The sequence below is a fragment of the Rhinopithecus bieti genome, unplaced genomic scaffold (genome assembly GCF_001698545.2).
Source record: "Rhinopithecus bieti isolate Rb0 unplaced genomic scaffold, ASM169854v2 scaffold_110, whole genome shotgun sequence".
NCBI classification, from domain to species: Eukaryota; Metazoa; Chordata; class Mammalia; order Primates; family Cercopithecidae; genus Rhinopithecus; species Rhinopithecus bieti.
Window position 1 is genome coordinate 2,784,480 of NW_016803311.1, and position 20,750 is coordinate 2,805,229.

A 20,750-nucleotide genomic window follows, 5' to 3' on the forward strand; every position below is an offset into this window, starting at 1 on the left:
GGTTTACGCCATTCTCCTGCCTCAGCCTCCCGAGTAGCTGGGACTACAGGCGCCCGCCATCTCGCCCGGCTAATTTTTTGTATTTTTTAGTAGAGACGGGGTTTCACCGTGTTAGCCAGGATGGTCTCGATCTCCTGACCTCGTGATCCGCCCGTCTCGGCCTCCCAAAGTGCTGGGATTACAGGCTTGAGCCACCGCGCCCGGCCCTAGATCGTTTTTTCTAAGCTTCATCTTTCATTGAGATATATGGATACAGCAATAAAAAAAAATTTGTTATTTTTAAAACTAAACTCCCATAAATCATTAAGATTCTCAGATAATCTCTGTAAATCCTATGTAAGTCATAAAAATATAAGAGCAGAATAAATATTCACTTTGGTGGGTGAAATAATAAAGAATATATTTTTTTGAATCGGGTACATTTTTAGATCCAAATATATCATCTTAAAATTAGTGTGGCTACATTTAAAATATGTTGAAAATTTGGATGTGAAAACTATGACCTATTTAAAAGCAAAACAGAATAATAAATAATAAAGGTAGAAACATGCTATTCTCCAAGATTAAAAGGTGGAATAACATAAATATGTGAATCTTCTCAAAGTAATTTATAGTTCTAGTACAATTCCAATCAAAATCATATCATATTATTACAGAGTTTCTAAACTTGATCTGGAAAAATCAACTGAACAGAGTAGTCAAAATAATTTTGTAAAAAAGTAATAAGGAAAGACGTTCTTTACAAAGCATCAAAATGTTCTGTACAGCATAGAATTAATGAAAAAGTGTGCTGCTTCTGTTTGGTGTGAAAAGCAAATCTAGAATGGTGTCCTGGTGTAAACAACTCAACGCATGAAAAGATTGCATTGGAAGTAGTGGAGAAAGGTAGAGAGTATTTAATAGATAGTAGGAGGAAAACTGGTCAAAGATTTGGACAAAAACGTTAGGTTTTCACCTTATACTTCTTACTAAAATAAATTTCAGAAATATTAGTCAAATACTAACTAAACTATAAGATCATTCTATATTTCCTTCCTTATTGTTTTCCTTCACAGTCCTTATCACTATCTCACATATATTTGTTTGTTTATTGACTCTTCTCTCTTTCCTAGACTGTGCACTCAAAAAAGCCAAGGCCTTCTCTTGCTGTATACTGATTTATCCTTAGCACCCAGAACACTTTGACACACAGGAGGCACTTGATAAATATTTGTAGAATGAATGAATAAAAACAATAAAAGAAGCCTTGCTCCCTTTTAAACTGAAAATCTTGGAGTGACAAAAATAAAACAAAACAAAGAAATAATAATAAAAAAAAAACCAGGAAGAGTGTTTGCCTACATTTTATACATCAACATTATTGCTACTTTTAAGATCCACAGACATCATATTTTGCTTCTTCTTCTCTCCTTCTCTCTCTGCAGCAGACTTTAGTCAGATGTATTGGAGAGAAGAAAAGAGAGAAACATATTTTATTTTTCCCTAAAATCCATATTCAGTAGTTTTATTTTTCTGTTACTCTTCTCAGGATGCCATTCTATTACACACCAAATTTCTCACGTCCATTTTATCCTCTTTTCCCATTAGAATGATGCTGCATTTTCCTGATGTGACGGCAGCGTGTTGTACCTACTTCTTTCTTTGTGGCTGAGGTTTGACCTAACTTCTTCATCTATGCATTAAAATCCTGCAGGGTTCTAAGCACAGACAGCATGAAACACACATCAAGCCTCATAGAGGGTTTCTTTGCATGATTTGAAAAGCACTTCCAAATCAGCTAAAAGGAACTTAAAAATGTTGCAACAGAAAATATTATTCTTTCGCTGGGGCCATAAATTTTTATTGAAGAAGAGAGGAAACAAAATTTGACCTACCGAGGGTGGGATCATATTCCCAGATGAACCGTTTGGTCAGAAATCTCACTACAAGAGCTGTGGAAGAAAAGAGCAACATTTCAAAAAACAAGTTGTTAATTTGCTTAGCGCATCTATCTTTTTAAAGAAAGTGAGATGCTCCACACAACCCTATAAATGCTTTATATTTCCTTGGTATGTAAACCGAATAAATTCTTTATGTTTATTCAAGTAATTTTCCAATTTCATATTATGGCCTAAAAACCATTGTCATGTTTGAATGGGTTTATTGTGCATTAGTCAACAATTAGATTTGTTGCTTTAGTCACAAGGTTAGAAACAAAACAAACAAACGTATAACGTGAAAATGCTCATGTATAAAATTTTTAGCAAAATGATGAATTCAGATATAAAAGGTCACAATACAGGTATCCGAAGTTTGAATATTGATAAGGATTGGCAAAGGCAAGTTTAAAATGTGATAATTTTTAGTATAATGAAAGATCACCAGCAGGTCATTTGCATTTTAAAAAAGTAGATATTCAAAATTAAGGCTCTTCATTAGAGATCTGTGAAAACTCATCAAAAGTAACACTAATAGAATACAGTCAGAATCAGGTTCTGGAACTACACTACGCAGTTTGCTTTCATGATCTCCTCAATCCTCACTTCATCTTTATGAGGCAGGTACTATGATAATTCCCATTTTTCAGATCAGGAAATTGAGGTGCTGAGGGGTTAACTCATTTAATTAAGCTTATCTAGTTAGTTAGTGGCCTGGTAAGGATTTGAATCCAGGAAGTCTGTAACTTATCCATTGTACCAAACCGAATTTAAGTCGTAGGCCATCTGGATAATATTTAACTGGAAGATGGGCTGGAGAAAAGCACTGAAATATATGGGCTCTATTGTCCTTATAAATTGATGAGACATATGCCAAACATTTTCTTACACTTGTAGTATAGTTGAAAACAGTGGTTTTAAATTTAAAAAAAAAAAATTGGAGCAGGATGTCACAGACACTTAAGAAATGGAATTTCTTAATTCCATTGGATCCTTTTCCTGAAAAAAATATACATACACACATTTGGCATATAATTTAGCAGGCTCATGAGCCCTCCATAGACCCCTGATGGTCTCCCTCAGATCCCACTGACCTTAATGAAAGATTCATTGTCTATCATATTTTACAGTTTTAAAATACCCAGTATAATGTGTATTTTTATTTTTTCTGAAATGCCCTTAATGTAGCAGCCAAAAGATACTCCTTGAAGAAATAAAACTAGTTGGTGGAAGGTCACTGTCAGTCTTTGCCTATTCTCACTTTTAGCAACAACAGAGGTATAACCTTCCTCCTGTAAAGTTTTATATGAGAGATGGCAGTGTAAACTGCACGAGGACTTCACAAAACAGAGGACAACGTGGCTTCATGACGGGAGGCTGGAGATGGAAAGTACCAGTGTTCTTTGTAATTACAGAGTGTGAGGCTGAATTCGAGCCAAAATATTTGCAGTGCCTAAAGTAGCAAGGCCACTGACCCCGTAATACTTCCCACAGTGACTGTACTTGTGGTTTTATCTGCAGTCTTCAGTCTGTCACTGTTCACTCTCTTGAGACTGAAACTTTTATTTTTACATACAGGATGCAGTAAGCAGTAAACATATTTTTTCTTTTTTACAATTAGCAACGTTAATAAACACTCAACAGCTCCCATGATTTAAAGAGTTCCATCTTTTGTTACACTAGGTAGTTTTTTTTATTTTTTATTTTTGAGACGGTATCTCCCTCTATTGGCCAGGCTGGAGTGCAGTGGCGCGATCTCAGCTCACTGCAATCTCCACCTTCCGGGTTCAAGCGATTCTCCTGCCTCAGCCTCCCAAGTAGCTGGGATTACAGGCGCGTGCCACCACACCCAGCTAATTTTTGTATTTTTAGTAGAGACGGGGTTTCCCCATATTGGCCAGGGTGGTCTCAATCTCCTGACCTCGTGATCTGCCCGCCTCGACCTTCCAAAGTGCTGAGATTACAGGCGTGAGCCACCGCGCCTGGCCAGACTATGTAGTTTTAACACTAAAGGCTGCAACCTAGAAAACTTAATTATCTGCCATCATGAATAAATGAGCTTTATTTTTTACGTAAGTGAAGTTTACAGTTCTTCAACTCCAAAACCATTTAAATTTGAATCATTTCTCAAAATCTTTAAAAAATGTATTAGACACTCCATCGGCTTTCAAAACCAAGTATACTGAATATAATTGAATCATTTGTAAATGCCTGGATCTCAGTTAAGAACCTTGGTTAGTGCCTGTGCAGTTATGCAGCAATACTTTCTGAAGCTGTAGAGTGGATGGGGCAAAACAGCTCTAGAGTGCTAGAGGTTTTGAGCATATATATGTATACGAATGTTCAAAAACTCAAAAAAGTTATATATATTGACTATTATATATCAATATATTCACAACAGTTGTATAACTTATTACATTTAAATAATAAATAGATATTCAAAATAGTTATATAATTTATTAAATTTAAATATTAAATTTAATCCCAAACAGTTAAATAATTTATTGCTTATACAATAGATATTAAAATTTAATAAATTTTAATAAATTAATAATCTAATTTAACTATAATTAATAAAATAGGTACTCTAAAGATTGATCTAATTTCCTTTTGACTCCCTGCCCTCTCCATCCCGACTATCTTGAGCAAAGTTTGTCTTTGGAAGTAAAATGGTGGTACTGATTTTTACTGCTACCGGAATTCTGATTTAAGGCCTTGTTGCTCCAGAAGTTTTAAGGTTTGACATATTTGATTAGTAGTTACTGTTGAGTCTCTGCCTTCTGAAATATTTTATTTTCTTCCCATTGCCTTGACAACCCATACCTTTCCATTAAACAAGCCAAACATGTCCAATGGCTAATGTAGGGAAGACTGTTTTCCTCCTTTTGCCTAATTTACAACCTACTTGGCTAATTCTTCATCATCTGTGGTTCCATTTTAGTATTACTGGTACTATGAATTTTATGATTATTAATGAAAGTTGGTTTCTAACAAAATGGAAAATTTGGTAAGAAAAATTTAATCCAATAAAATATTTTAAAAAGCCACTTAATGTAATCATTCAGTGGCATGCTATTCCATTCATAAGTAAGAGCTAAAGGTAAATCCATTACATTAAAATAGTCATGTTATTTCTAAAAATTAACCAATCTATGCTGTTTACTCGAAATAATTCCTGACAACATTATCAAGAAGAAGCAGGCATCAGAAGTGCCAGATTTAGTGTCAGAATAATATTTTAAAATGAAAATTAGGTATGATCTGTACAGTAAATCAGCTTCAACAAGAAATCAACTCTTCAAGGTAAATGTAAACTAACACACATGCTATTCCTTATTTAAGAGTCATATTCAAGAGAGATTCAGGCAAGACTTTCAAATGTTACCTTTCAGTATCATACTTGAAAAATATGTCATTACTTTTCTTTATAGAATTCAGGAAGTAACTTGATTGACAATGTATATAATGCAATTTTTTAAAAGATACTTAAGCATATGTACCCTCCTACGCAATTGCGATTGTTCTTTTCCATAGGTCTCCAGGCATAGAGCTATGGCCATATAACAAATCCACCCCCAACACTCTGCAGCATACCACAATAAGTATTTATTATGGAAAAATATTGGAAAACTTTTTTTCCAGCTGGAAAAAGTATTATGTATTTATGGGACTGTGGTGAGTTGATTGCATTGGAAAAGTATAACTAAAAGAGTTTAAAATGGCCAGGACAGATTTTTTTAGGTTAGGAAAAGAATTTCTGCTCCAATTAAAAGTGCTTCAAGGAATACTACTCATCACCTTCACATCATGAATACCTTTTGGATTTTGTCTATGATCCTGGTAACACACCCCATAAAGATTCTTGATTTAATATATACTCTACAATAGTATGACATTCATATAATAATGAAAACTTACTATGGATGTATATTAAGTGATTTATATCATTTTCATTTGTAACCTGTAGTGCCTTCACAAAAAATACATACTTTTAAGTTGTAGAATCAGGTAACTTTAAAATACTTTTTAAGGGATTTCTACAGGAGTTTGCCAACTTTGGGACAATTCCGTCACAAAGAGTTTCAAATATTTTGAAAACAAAATGTGTGTTATATAAAGAGAAGGCAAATGCGGATAATACTAGCACAACTTTAGTCCATTATAGGTTGTGTTATGTATATTTACCACTTGTTATCTGAATTATTTTTCCCATGTTGATTTATAATAAAAAAGTTAGACATGATAAAGCTTAAAAACTACATGAATAAATTAATTATAATAAACTTACGTAGTATCCTAAGTATGAAACTTTTCAAAGTTGGGATGCCTCCAGGAGATAGAGTAGCTCTCTCCATTTCTCCTCCATTTTCATTTCATTATAGTACTTACAGCATAACTACTTGACCTTATCTTGACCAGCAAAAATCAGGAGGCAATGATATACATTACCAAGTCCACAAGGGTTGTAAAATCAACACTAAATTGTTTTAGTTTGATTTTATGATCTACAGCTAAAATGTCATAATAAATAAAGCAAGTGTTTAAAAAATAATGGAAGAGAGAAGAATGAGAGGATTTGATGCAATGTGGGAACTGTTTTCTCATTTCATTAAGCATGACCTCAATTTAAATAATACCATAAAAATTATAATGGAAAAAGTTTAAAAGTAATGCAGTAGTGTTATTATTATTCATCTTCAGTTAGCGTGTGCTCTGTTAGGTTAGGCATTATGGTAAATATTTACACATGTATCTTTACTCTTCACTTCCTTATAGTATGGAATATATGGACATGGACATGAATACGATGTATGTATATTGATGAAGAAACTGAAGCTCAAACTGTTCACATTTCTTCCTACAATGTGGGCTTACTCTTTCCTGGCCTCAGGATCTACATTCTCTTTTTACAGATGAGGGCTTTGCTACCAGGGAGCTTAAGAGTCTTACTAGGGTATTCCTCTATTGTCTAAACCCTTAATCTGAAAAATTCCATGGAGAATGTTGTATATGCCTTATACATATATATAGATTTTTACACATACAAACATTCTTCCACTTGAAAAAAATGCGTAATCTAGTCTCAATCTTCTTTTGTTATAAAAGAAAAGACTAAAAACCCTGGTGAAAATGAAACCGGAAATGTCTATTAAAATCTCATATTTTAGACATAAACTTCTGAACATTTATTACCCTCTTTTATTGCCTCAGTGTGGAGCACCAACACTATTCCCTTAATTCTAACAAACATGGTGTGCTAACACACACACAACGTAATTATCCTCATGAAACCATTTTGCTTCACCATCTTAATTTACTTGACTGTACATTTCTTACAGGGTTTATTGCTATTATTTTAAATATAGTGCAGGGATCATTACACATTTGGAATGTTCCCTAAATACTTACAAGCTGATGTTAGTTTAGCTTAGCGCCCTTAAAAGCCCAAATAAACTAATAGCTTGTCAGTGTTTTAAGCAAGTAACCCAGACTGGAATTAAGTCAAAGAAAGGGGAACAGAAACACATATTTAAAATGTACTAACTCATATCCAGATAGCATTTCTACCTGTGGTATCTAATGAAGCATCCCCTCCTCTTTAAAGTCTCCCTGGCCTTCCCAAGCCATTAATCACTCACGTGTGGCATGAAATACTTTGTAAACATTTATTTATATTCTTGTATGTCTTAGAAATGGTAAATGATCTGAAGTCACAGATTAAGCCTTGTTCATTACGTCCCATGGTTGGCATGGCACTTGATACATATGTGCCCAATAGGTATTTGAGAACTGAATGAGAAAACAATGAACACTTCTTTAAGCTATGTGGCTCACTATTGCTATTGTGCTTGGCTCTGTACTCTAGTATGTTTTTGTTACTTGAAGACGTGTTCTTTAAAGTGGGACTTTCATTTTTTGAAAATATATTGACCACTTCTCTGGTCAGATGTCCATCTGGTCAACCTACGTTGCACACCTGATTGAGAAAGGCAAGACCCAGCACTCTTACTCTCCTAGGCCAGGGAGGAACTGCTACCCCTGACCTCACGCCACTATCAGCCCTAAATTTAACACAAACCCTTAAGTGGTCAAAAGGCTTCAGAGAAGTAAAAATGAGTGTGACTCACAAAAACAGAGAAGACTCTATCCTAGATTTGCGGAGATAGTTTCTTATTGAAAGAATTAATTTTGTAGAATTAAGTATCCATTTATTAATCATGTAGTTGTTGGATTAAAGTGTATATGCTTTTAGAAAATGCCATTAGGTAAGTTTTAGCTGTATCTTAAATAAAACACTACTGGGATTTCTTGAAGGTTAAATATCAAAAGGGGGCTTAAGTATATATTAAATACTGACTATATGCTTATTTAATTTTCATAAAAACTCTTAAAAGTAGAAATTAATGTTCCCACTTTACATATAAGAAACCTAACCAGAAAAGTGAATAAATTGTCTAATTTACAAAGTGTTTAAGTGATAAAACTGATATGAACCCAACTTTGTTTACCTTAAAACCCATACTTTTTCCAATATACAATACTTCCCACTATATTTTAATATTTCTATGTATATGATATAATTCTACATGCTTGATTTTTTTTAATGTGAGCATACATCTTATGGAGAAGCATACTTTGAAAAGGGAATATTTTGTTCGTGATTAGATTTATTCTTCCTTAGTGGAGAAAATATCCATGACCAGAAACCATGGCAACACAGAAAGAGAATATGAATTTCGAGAAGCAAGAAGAAAACTTTCAGATAAATAAGATTTTTGTTTTTCTCTTGAAAACGTCTTTAAGAATGCTGCAGATGAGGAAAACAAGTATCTGAAGATGTAGGCGATGAAGCAGTATGCGAAAAGCAAATTTTTTAAATGAGTTTCCTCAGTCATTAACAATAAAAATTAGCATACCGGGAACCATTTTAGGCAGTGAGGAAGTCAGCAAAGAAAATAAGACACAGTTTCTATTCATAAAGCGTTGAAAGTTTGCACCTTTGCATGTCCCAGGAAAAATATAAAGATATGTGGGTAATTTTGAATATTATCCAATTGAAGTCCTGTTATGATGCCTATTCTTATTGCAAGGACTGGGTAAAAGGGAGGCCAGACTGAGGTGAGCTGGATTCACTTGAGTGCCTTACGGAGAGCAAACTTGTGTTTTCCAGAAAAACTTTAGTAGAGAAAATAGGAGTAATGTGTATGGTGTGTCAGCCTTATAATGGCTTGTCTTCCAGCTTAAAGACAACAACGCAGTGGGTCTCCCTAAATAAGAGGCAATTCAGCTCCTTCTTCTTCCCTCCCTCACCTGCATCTCGAGCAACCTCCTGTCAAATCAAAGCTTCAAATCGAATTTTCCAATTCCTTGTCCCCTGGGGCCAACTTTTGGTTCTTCATACCTTGTTCCTGGGTCTTTCTTCTATCACCAACCCTCAAGTGCACGTTCTTTTTTACAGCAGTCCTTCCTCTCTTTTCTGTGACCGTTCTGGTCTCCTCCAAGAAACATGGGTCATTGTGGCTCAGATGGAGGTGTGAAGCATGAGATCCCAGCACCGAGTGAGTCCCGGCCTAGAAAGCCACCTGGGGACCACGGCAGCTAGTGGAAGCTTCACTTGCACAGCTGTTGGTGATGGCTGAGACCAAGATTATGCCAGTTTGGAATACTGGAGCCCTTAGTCAAAGGAGATGAAAAACTATTTCTGAAGTGAGGAGCTGTTCTGGAAGGCAATGGAAATCAGTTGGATTGGAAATAAGATGCCAAAACAAAACAAAACAAAAAAAACTCAGAAAATTGTGTGATTTGAAATGTTAGATCTTTAAAAAAAAGGGGGCTCAGAGCAAATACGTGTACACAAAAACTAGATTTCAGATACATTTGCTGATAATTGAATGCAATATTTTCAAACGCTTATCCATTTTGATCTCCTATCAAATCTATCTCTCTTTCTCCACATATGTGACTTTCACACACTTTCATTTCACCAATAAATATTTATTGACCACTGTGCAAAGCACCAAAGAAAGCAAGACCGAGCGGATGCCTAGGCACAATGTCAGAAATGACTTTATATTAAAGCTAAACCATAAGCTGAGTCTTAGAAGATTGAAGCTCACTATTTTAGGAAGAACATTTCAGGCAGAGAGAAAGTCCCAAGACACAAGAGGGCTAGTTCAGTTAGGAATCACATGTGGTTCAGGGTGGGAAGAGTGGCATGTGGGGGGAGCTATGTTGGTGGGGGGGTCAGGTTGTGACATTCTTTAGAGCCCAGACTATGAAGGAGCTCCTATGTCATATTAAGGAGCTTGGATTTTACTCTGAAGTTTTTTTAGCATACAGGGGTTCTGAGTAGGAGAATGGCTCAATTTGATCTGGTCATCTTGGGGACTGTTCATTGATTAGAGGTGGACAATGAGGGAGAGGGATTAGTGCAAAGACTCCATATGAAATGAAAGTCTGGGGGTAGCATTATTCTTTGAGAATATAATGGGGAATATAATGGGGAAACAAATTAAAAATGATGTTGGACTTGAACATGTTGAACATAAGACATTAATGAAAACATCATGTAGAGAATTACCATCCATCCATTCATCCATCCTTTATCCTGCCATTCATCTGCCTATTTATCATACATACACAATTATTGAATGTTTTTCATGCCCCAGGTACTGTGCTAGGCACTGTCCCATAAGCAGTGGACATCAAAGCCTGAAGCTGGAGGGAGTCATCCTTGCCAGAGTGCCACCTTCTGGTGGGTGGTGGCATGCAGTGGGCATGCTTAACAAGGTCCAGGTAGTTTAAGTAGAAGACGACTTAACTTAGAATTCTATTTTCAGATTCGTCTCAGGTGGCATCTCTTGCTTTTTATGTTCTCCTCCACCTAAACTCCTCAGATGTTTTAGCCAAACTAAAAAAGTTAACAGATCAAGCCAGGGGACAAATATCTCTTCATATACTGATTGTTTCTGAAGGAACCCTCTCCCTTACCCCTTATTTCACCTGTCCCCTTTTTCTATTCCCTGTGAAGGTCAAAATAAATTGACATTGAAAAAAACAACCATTTGGCTTTATAAAAAATAAAATTGAGCAATTTAATGGAAATTTAAAATGAATGCTATATAAAATGCATGCTTTATAATGCCAGAAGTTAAAATGAGAAGTAAATTAGTTCCAGATGGGGGTCTAGGGATTGCTTTTAAATTACTGTGTTTGTTTAAGCCTGAAAATTTTGACTACTCTTGCATTCTCACAAAAATATCACTGAGAACACATCAGTTCTCTGTATAAATCATTTCTTAAGGCTAAGTGGTTGTAATCTCCAAGAATTATAGGGAAACACTTTTGTTTTTGAAAATCTAGCTGGGAGTCTAGCTTCAGTGCACCTCAAGTTCTGAAAATTGACTTTTATTTTTTAAACTTGGAAATGGTAAGGTAAAGGTTAATCTGGTCCTGGTAATTTGGTTTTAGGCTGACACATGATGAGGGCAAAAATGGCAGAATCATTGCTTTTAATTCCTAACATGTTTGAAAAGCAGTAGAGATATTGGAACGCTTAAAAATAATGCAAAATCAAGAAAATGTTAATTTTCTATAGAAAATTAACCTGCATGATTAAATGATAAAATTTTCTTGAATAATTTAAATTGAAAGTAAAAACAAGACAAAATAAATTTGGAATATGGTAATCAACTGATTTGGTTTTATCTTTTGTTTGTGTCTTGAAGGTTAATAAATCAAAAGGGTTTTGTGTCCGAGATTTCAAAGCAATTTTATATAAGTTGAAAATTTTTATTTATGTTAATTTTAAAAGTGATGGTTAATAAATAAATTACTAAATTTCCCAAGGCAGTGTTTTCAATTTAATAACTTATATTTCATTCCAAACCATCATGTTTAAACAGAATTATTTGTGAGGTATTAAGCATTTTGTTAAGTTGTCAAGGGATTTGGATATAAAATTGAGATTTTAATTTTACTTGGAAAAGAAATACATATGATGTTAATGCCTAAGTTTTCTTCCTACACTTATGTTACTAGGGCACATAAGAAATTGACAACTGAAAACATTTGGACCTTAATGTGGACGTAAAAGTGACTCAGAGTGACCGAGTATCCCAGAGAAGCAGAGGTGTATCTGGCATAATCCTCATTGGATGACCTCCTTACACGGATCCAAGGATCTTACGAGTTACTCTCTTCATCATGTCCTTTTCTTTAGACTGATCTGGGTTCCTGTCCATATGGACACATACGGTTCATTTGCAGTTCCTAAATAGGCTGTGCCTATGGATTCCAGGGGGAAAACCTCTAACAGTAGGGTGTCTCCATTTGCAGCCCAAACACCACTCCCATGACTACCTTTATACCCCATAAGAAGCCAGGAAGCCTTAAACATATGGAGAACCAGGGCCTGGTGAAATAAGGGTGTGAGTGGAAGGAATTATGGGTGTTTGAGCTGGAAAAGCGCCCCAATTATGAGAAGCTTATAAGCCTGCCTAAGAAATTTCCAATTATGTTTAGGATGCTGGGAAGCCATTAATGTATTATAAACCAAAATATGACATGAACATATTTTTGTTTTATAAAGGTCACTGCTGTTTCAATGCCAAGATGAACTAGGAGGATGAAGGTAATCATGGAGACAAAAGGCCTAGTTAGGAGTCATTTCCAGTACTACAAAGGGAAAGAAAGTAGCACTGAAAGGTCTCCCTTTCACTCCCACCATTAGTAAATGTGTCTAATAATAATTGGAAATATACAGTATGTGACCTATTCAAACTGGCTTCTTTTACTTTGCAATGCACATTTAAGGTTCATCCATGCCATTGCCTGGATTGATCACTTATTTCCTTTCATTGCTGAATATTCTATTGTATGGATATACCACAGTTTGCTTACCCAGTAAGTAAATGAAGAACATCTTGGTTGCTTCCAGTTTTTGGCAATTATGTTTTGGCAATAAAGACGTGCATGCAGGTAATTGTGTAGACATAAGTCATCAAGTCAGTTGGGCAAATATTTAGATGCATGATGGCTGGATTATGGTAAGACTTTGTTTAGCTTTGTAAGAAACTGCCAAACTCTTTTAAAACTGGCTGTACCATTTTGCATTCCCACCAGTAACGAATGAGAGCTCCTGTTGTTCTACATCCTTCTCAGCATTAGAATATCACTTTGTCAAGTTTTTGGTTTTGGATTTTAGCCATTCTAATAGGTGTATTGGTATCTTGTTGTTTTAACTCGTAACTCTCTAATTACACATGATATTGGGAATATTTTCATGTGATTATTTGCTATCCGTATATCTTCTTTGATGGGGTGTCTGTTAGATCTTTTGCCCATATTTTATAAATGAGACTTGACTTTTTAGAGCAATTTTAGGTTCACAGCAAAATTGAGCAGAAAGCACACAGTTTCCATACACTCCCTGCCCTACCTGCCCCTCTCCCCGCCACACACAGCCTCCCCTATTATTCATATCCCATACTAGTGTGATAACTTTTTTTTTTACAGTTGATGAATCTACATTGATACATTATTATTACTAAAAGTTTATAGTTTTTACTATTGTTCACTCTTGGTGTTGTATATTCTGCGGGTTTTGATGTGTGTGTGTATATATAAATATATAAAAATAATGACATGTAACTACCATTATAGTATCATACAGAATAGTTTCACTATCTAAAAGTTCTCTGTGTTCTGCCTATTCATCCCTCTCTTTCCCCTAAATCTTAATAACCTCTGATCTTTTTTACTGTCTCCATAGTGCTGCCTTTTCCAGAATGTCATATAGTTGGATTATGTAGTGTGAAGCCTTTTCAGATTGCCTTCTTTCACTTAGTAATATGCATTTAAGTTTCCTCCATGTTTTTTCATGGCTTGATAGCTCCTTTCTGTTTAGTGCTGAATAACATTCCATTGTCTGATGTACCACAGTTTATTGATCCATTCATTTACTGAAGAATATCTTAGTTGCTTCCAAGATTTGGCAATTATGAATAAAAGTTCTACAGATATCCACGGGCAGGTTTTTGTAGGGACATATGTTTTCAGACTATTTGGGTAAACATCAAGGAATTTGATTCCTGAATCATGTAGCAAGAGTACCTAATTTAGCTTTTGGTAAGAAACTGCCAAACTGTCTTCTAAAGTAGCTACACCCCTTTTGATCTCCACCAGCAATGACTGAGAGGTTTTTTTGCTCCACATCCTCACCAGCATTTGGTGTTGTCAGTGTTTTGGATTTTGCACATTCTAATAGGTGTGTAGTTGTATCTCACTGTTGTTTTCCTTTGCAGTTCCTAAATGATACATGATGTTGAGAATCTTTCCATATGTTTATTTGATATCTGTATATCTTTTATGGTGAGATGTCTTTTCAGATGTTTTACTCATTTTTTTAGTTGAGTTGTTTTCATTGTTGAGTTTTAGAAGTTCTTTGCCTATTTAAGATCACAGTCCTTTATCAATTATGTCTTCAGCCAATATTTTCTCCCAGTCTGTGGCTTGTCTTATGATTCTCCAGACAGTGTTTCCTCACAGAGAAGTTCTTAATTTTAATGATCTGTTTAGAAATTATTTCTTTCATGCATCATGCCTTTGTGTTGTATAAATAAGTCATCACCATACCCAAGGTCACACAGATTTTCTCCTATGTTACCTTCCAGGAGTTTCATAGTTTTACCATTTACATGAAGGTCTGTGTCTCATTTTGAGTTAATTTTTGTGATTGGTGTAATATCTATATCCAGGTTCATTTCTTTCTTTCTTTTTTTTTTTTTGCACGTGGATGTCCAGTTTTTACAACATCATTTGGTTAAAAGATTATATTTTCTCCATTCTGTTATCTTTGCTTCTTTAGCAAAGTTGACATTATTTGTGTGGGTCTATTTCTGATTTCTCTGTTCTGTTCCATTGATCTATTTATCTATTTTTTCACCAATAGATACAATCTTCTGATTACTGTAGCTTTATAAAACTTGAAGTCAGTCCTCTGAATGTCCTTCTCATTTAATATTGTGTTATCTATTCTGGATCTTTGGCCTTTCCATATAAACGTTTTATTTTTATTTTTATTTTATTATATATTTTTTTGAGACGGAGTCTTGATCTGTTGCCCAGGCTGGAGTGCAGTGGTGTGATCTCGGCTCAATGCAACCTCCATCTCCCAGGTTCAAGCAATCCTCCTGCCTCAGCCTCCCAAGTAGTTGGGACTACACGCATGTGCCACCGTCCCCTAATTTTTGTATTTTTGGTAGAGATGGAGTTTCACTATGTTGATCAGGCTGGTCTCAAACTCCTGACCTCAAGTGATCTGCCCGCCTCAGTTTCCCAAAGTGCTGGGATTATAGGCATGAGTCATGGTGCCCAGCCTCCATATAAACTCTAGAATCAATTTGTTGATATCCACAATACAATTTGCTGAAATTTTGATTTCAATTGCATTGAATCTGTAGACCAAATTGGGAGGAACTGACATCTTGACAATACTGATTTGTTCTATACATGAACATGAAATATTTCACCACTTACTTAGTTTTTCTCTAATATCTCTTATCAGAATTTTGCAGTTTTCCCCATAGAGGTCTTGCACATATTTTTGTTAGATTTGTGGCTAAATATTTCATCTTGTGATAACATAAATGGTAGAGTGTTTTAAATTTCAACATTTTTTGCACTTGTTCATTGCTGGTATATGGGAAAGTGATTGACCTGTATCCTGTAATCTTTCCATAATTGTTTATCTGATCTGGGAGTTTTTTGTCTATTCTTTTTAAATTTTCTACATAGATGATCACATAATTTGTGAAAAAAGACAGTTATATTTTTTCTTCCCAATTTGTATTTTCCTTTTTTGTCTTATTCCACCAGCTAGGACAGCATTATGATGTCAAAAAGGACTGGTCAAAGGAGTCATTCTTGCTTTCTTACTGATCTTAGAGAGAAAGCACTTGGTTTCTCACCATTAAATGTAATGTTAGCTATGAGTTTTTTGAAAAATGTTCCTTATCAATTTGAGAAAGTTCTCCTCTATTCCTAGTTTGCTGAAAGTTTTATCATTAATGGGTGTTAGATTTTGTCAAATGCTTTTCTGTTTCAGCTGGTATGATCATGTGATTTTCATTCGTTATCCTTGATTTGATACATTTCATTAATTAATTTTTGAATGTCAACCAGTCTAGCATATTTGGAATAAATTCCACTTAGTCATGGCATATACACCTTTTTATTCATTGTTGGATTCAACTTGTGAATATTTTGTTGAAGATTTTTGCATTTATGTTCATGTGTGATATTGGTCTATAGTTTCCTTTTCCCTTAATACCTTTGCCTGCTTTGGGGATTAGGATAATACTGGCCTCATAGAATGACTTAGGACATATTCCCTTTGCTTCTATTTTCTGGAAGAAATTATAGAGAATTGCTATGATTTTTTGCTTAAATGTCTGATAGAACTCACCAGTGAACCCATCTGGGCAAAAACCCATCTGTTTTGGGAGGTTATGGATTATTGATTTAACTTCTTTAATAGGTATGTGCCTGTTCTGGTTGTCTATTTCTTCTTGTGTGAGTTTTGTAGATTGTGTCTTTCAAGGAATTTATTTCATCTAGGTTATAAAATTTGTGGGCTGAAATATTTGCCCATATAGTATTCCTTTATTATCCTTTTAATGTCCGTGAACTCTGTTGTAATATCTATCCCCCTCTCTCATTTCTGCCATCAGTAATTTGTATCTTCTTTTTCTTGGCCTGGCTAGAGGCTTGTCAATTTTATTGCTCTTTTCAAAGAATTAATTTTAGTTTTGTTCATTTTCTATAGATTTTCTATTTTTAATTACATCAATTTCTGCCCTAGTTGTTATTATTTCTTATCTTCTGTTTATTTTGTGTTTAATTCACTCTTCTATTTCTAGTTTCCTAAGGTGGAAACTTATGTTATTGATTTTAGATCATTATTCCTTTTTCATACATGAATTCAATGCTACAAATTTTTCTTTAGTCACTGCTTTTGCTGTATGACACAAATTTTGATAAGCTGTATTTTTACTTTCATTTAGTTCAAATTATTTTAAATTTCTCAAGATTTCTTCTTTCACCCATATGTTATTTAGAAGTGTGTTGTTGAGTCTTCGAGTATATTGGGATCTTTCCAACAATCTTTCTGTTATTGATTTCTAGCTTAATTCCATTGTGGTCTGAGAACATTCTTTGTATGATTTATATTCTATTAAATTTTTTGAGGTGTTTTTTATGACCTAGAATGTGGTCTCTCTTATGAATGTTCTCTGTTAGCTGAAGAAGAAAAAATGTGTATTTTGCTGTCATTGGATGAAGTAGTCTATAGATGTCAATTATATGCAGTTTATTTATGGTGCTATTGAATTGAATTGTATCCTTACTGATTTTCTACCTGCTGGATCTGTCCATTTCTGATAGCAAGGTGTTGAAGTCCCCAGCTATAATGGTGGATTAATCTATTTCTCCCTAAAGTTCCATCAGGTTTTACCTCACACATTTTCATGCTCTGTTTTGAGGCCCATATATATATATTAAATATTATTATGACTTCTTGGAGAATTAACTCTTTTATCATCATGTAATGTTCCTTTCAATCCATTATAATTTTCCTTTCTCTGAAGTTTGTTCTGTCTGATATTAATATAACTATTCCAGTTTTCTTTTTATTGGCATTATCATATTTCTTTCTCTATCCCTTTACTTTTAATCTATATATGTCTTTATATTAAAATATATTTTATAGTAGATGCACTCTGACAATCTCTTTTAATTGATGTATTTAGATCAATGATGTTTAAAATGATTACTGATATATGAAATTAATATCTATCATACTTGTTATGTTTTCTATTCATTGCCTTTCTTTTTTGTTTCTATTTTTTGACTTTTACTTTTTTTCTATCTTTTCTGGTTTTAACTAAGTGTTTTATTTGATTCTATATTCTCTCCTTTTCTATTATATCAATTTTACTTCATTTTTACTTCATTTAGTACTTGCCTTGGAGTTTGCAAAAGATATAAATTTACAATTAATCCAAGTCCACTTTCAAATAACACTACACCACTTTATGGGTAGAGTAATACCTTATAACAATAAAATAATCCTAATTCCTCCCTCCTGTCCATCGTATCTTCATTGTCATTCATTCAATTTATACATGAACTATTACAAATACATTGTTTCCTTTACTACATTGACAAACTGTTATTTGTTAGCTTAATTAAGAGTAAGAAAAACTAAAGTTTTAATTTTACCTTTAAAATTACCTTTTTCTGTAATGCTCTTCCTTTCTTTAGGTACAATCCAGTTTCTGAGCTATATCATTTCCCTTCTCTGAAGAATGTATCATATCATTTTTTTTTCAAGGCAGGTTTATTGGCAGCAAATTCAATTTTTGTTGTCCAAGAAAGTCTTAATTTATCCTTCACTTCTGAAGAATAATTTTTCAGGGTATAGAATTCTAGGTCGGTGGATTTTATTTTTTGTCAAAATGCTTCAGATATTTCATTTCACTCTTCTTGCTTGCATAATTTCTGAAGAGAAGTTTTAATATTATATACCTGGCTGTCATTCTTTGGCATTTATCCTGCTTGTGTTCTCTGTGCTTCCTGGATGTGTGGTCTGGTGCCTGACATTAACTTGGGGAAAATTCTCAGTCATTATTTTTTCAAATACTTCTCTTATTTTCTATTTCCTCTCCTTCTGGTATTGCCTCTCCATGCATGTTGCATGGAAAATAACGTACATTTGTACCACAGTCCTTGGATATTCTGTTCTGTATTTTTCAGTGTCTTTTCTCTTTGCTTTTCAGTTTTACCAGTTTCTATTGACATATCTTTGAGCTCAGAGATTTTCTTCCTTTGGCCATGCCCAGACTCATTAGCAAAGAGACTGAGGAAAAAGGCATTGAAAGGTATTCTTTATTTCTGTTATAGACATTTTAATATCTAGCATTTCTTTAGAGGTCTTTCTTAGACTTTCTATCCACATTAACCATGAGTTTTTGCATATTGTCTACTTTTTCCAATAGAGACTTTGGCATACTCTACCCATTTTTAAATTAGGTTACTTTTTTCTTATTGTTGTTTTAATACTTCTTTGTATATTTAGGACGTAAGTCCTTTTGCACATACATGTTATTTGCTTTGTGAATAACTTTCTAACTGTGGCTTATCTTTTCGTACTATTAACAGTGTCTTTAACATACCAGAAGTTTTAAATTTTAATGAATTCCAATTATCAATCTTTTTTTATGTTCATGGATCTTTTTTTTGATGTCACTTCTAAAAGGTCTTCATGAAACTGAAGTTTACCTAGATTTTCTCCTATATTATCATCTAGAAACTTTACAGTTTTGCATTTTACATTTAGGTATATGATCTATTTTGATTGATTTTTGTGAAAAGTGTTCACCTGTGTCCAGACTTATTTTTTTTTTTGCACTTGCTTTTTACAGCACCAATTTGTTTTTAAAAAGCTATTCTTTCTACATTTACTTGCCTTTGCTCCTTGGCAAAATACAGTTGACTTTATTTGTGTAGGTCTATCTCTGAGCTCTTTATTCTGTTTCATTGAACTACATGTCTATTCTTTCATGAATACCATGCTGTCCTACAGCCTTATAAATAAGCCTTAGTGATGGAACTCATTCTTCCTCTTTAATATTGTGTTGGCTACTCTAGCTTTTTTTACCTTTCCATATAAATTTTAGAAACAGATTGTTGATATCTACAAAATCAGTTGCTGGGATTTTACTTGAGTTGGATTGAATCTATAGGTTAAGTTCGGAAGAACTGGCATCTTAACAATATTGAGTCTTCCAATCTGTGAACATGGAATACCTCTCCATTTATTTAGAACTTCGTTATTAGATCAGAGTTTTATAATGTTTCTCACATAGATCTGGTATATATTTTGTTAGATTTATACATAAGCATTTAATTTTCCTTGTGCTGTTTTAAATGATAATGTGTTTTTAATTTCAAATTCCATCTGTTCATTGCTAGTATATAGAAAAGCAATTAACTTTTATATATTAACCTTGTATACTGTTATTTGATATAATTACTTATTAATTCCAGGGGTTTTGTGCTAATTTGGGGGAATTTTCTACATAGAAAATCATATCATTTGTGAACAAAGGCAGTTGCATTTCTTCCTTCCCAATCTGCACATCTTTATTTCCTTTGCCTGTCTTATTATACTAGTTAGGTCTTCTGGTGAAATGTTGTATAGAAGTGTTAAGAGGAGATATCCTTGCCTTGTTTATGACCTTAATAGGGGAAAAATACAATTTCTTACCCCTCAAGTATACTATCTTCATCTGGTTCTGCTGCTAGGCTAATGCTGGCCTTATAAAAAATGTTCACTGCTTCTATTTCTGTAGCAAATTGTCTCACATCTTTCTTAAATGTTTGGTAGAATTCACTAATGGAACTTCTGTCTGCTTTCTTTTTAAAAAAGTGTTATGAACTGAATGTTTGTGTCCCTCTAAATCTAATATATGAAAATCCTAACCACCAGTAGGTGAAGTCTTTGGGAGACAATAGATCATGGGGATGAAACCCTCATGATTGGGATTAATACCCTTATAAAAGACATTCCTGAGAGTTCTCTTACTCTTTTTCTCCCATTTGGGGGTTAGTGAAAAGACAGCTACCTGGAAACCAGGAAGAGGGCCCTCACCAGATACCAAATCAGCCAGCACCTTGATCTTGACTCCCCAACCTCAAGAAGTATGAGAAATCAATGTTTATTTTTTAAGCTACACAGTTTATTACACTCTTTTATAGCAATTCAAACTAACT

The 20,750-nt window shown here is 34.1% G+C and overlaps 1 protein-coding gene across 2 annotated transcripts in view; it reads right to left on the minus strand.

Annotated features, from left to right (window-relative positions):
• RERG (RAS like estrogen regulated growth inhibitor) overlaps positions 1 to 20,750 on the minus strand; it is a 135,153-nt gene that overhangs the window by 15,936 nt on the left and 98,467 nt on the right. For both annotated transcript variants that reach the window (XM_017873674.1, XM_017873668.1), the window contains exon 3: positions 1,875 to 1,931. In XM_017873674.1, coding sequence (XP_017729163.1) covers positions 1,875 to 1,931 — 57 coding nt within the window. The remainder of the gene's footprint in view (positions 1 to 1,874; positions 1,932 to 20,750) is intronic.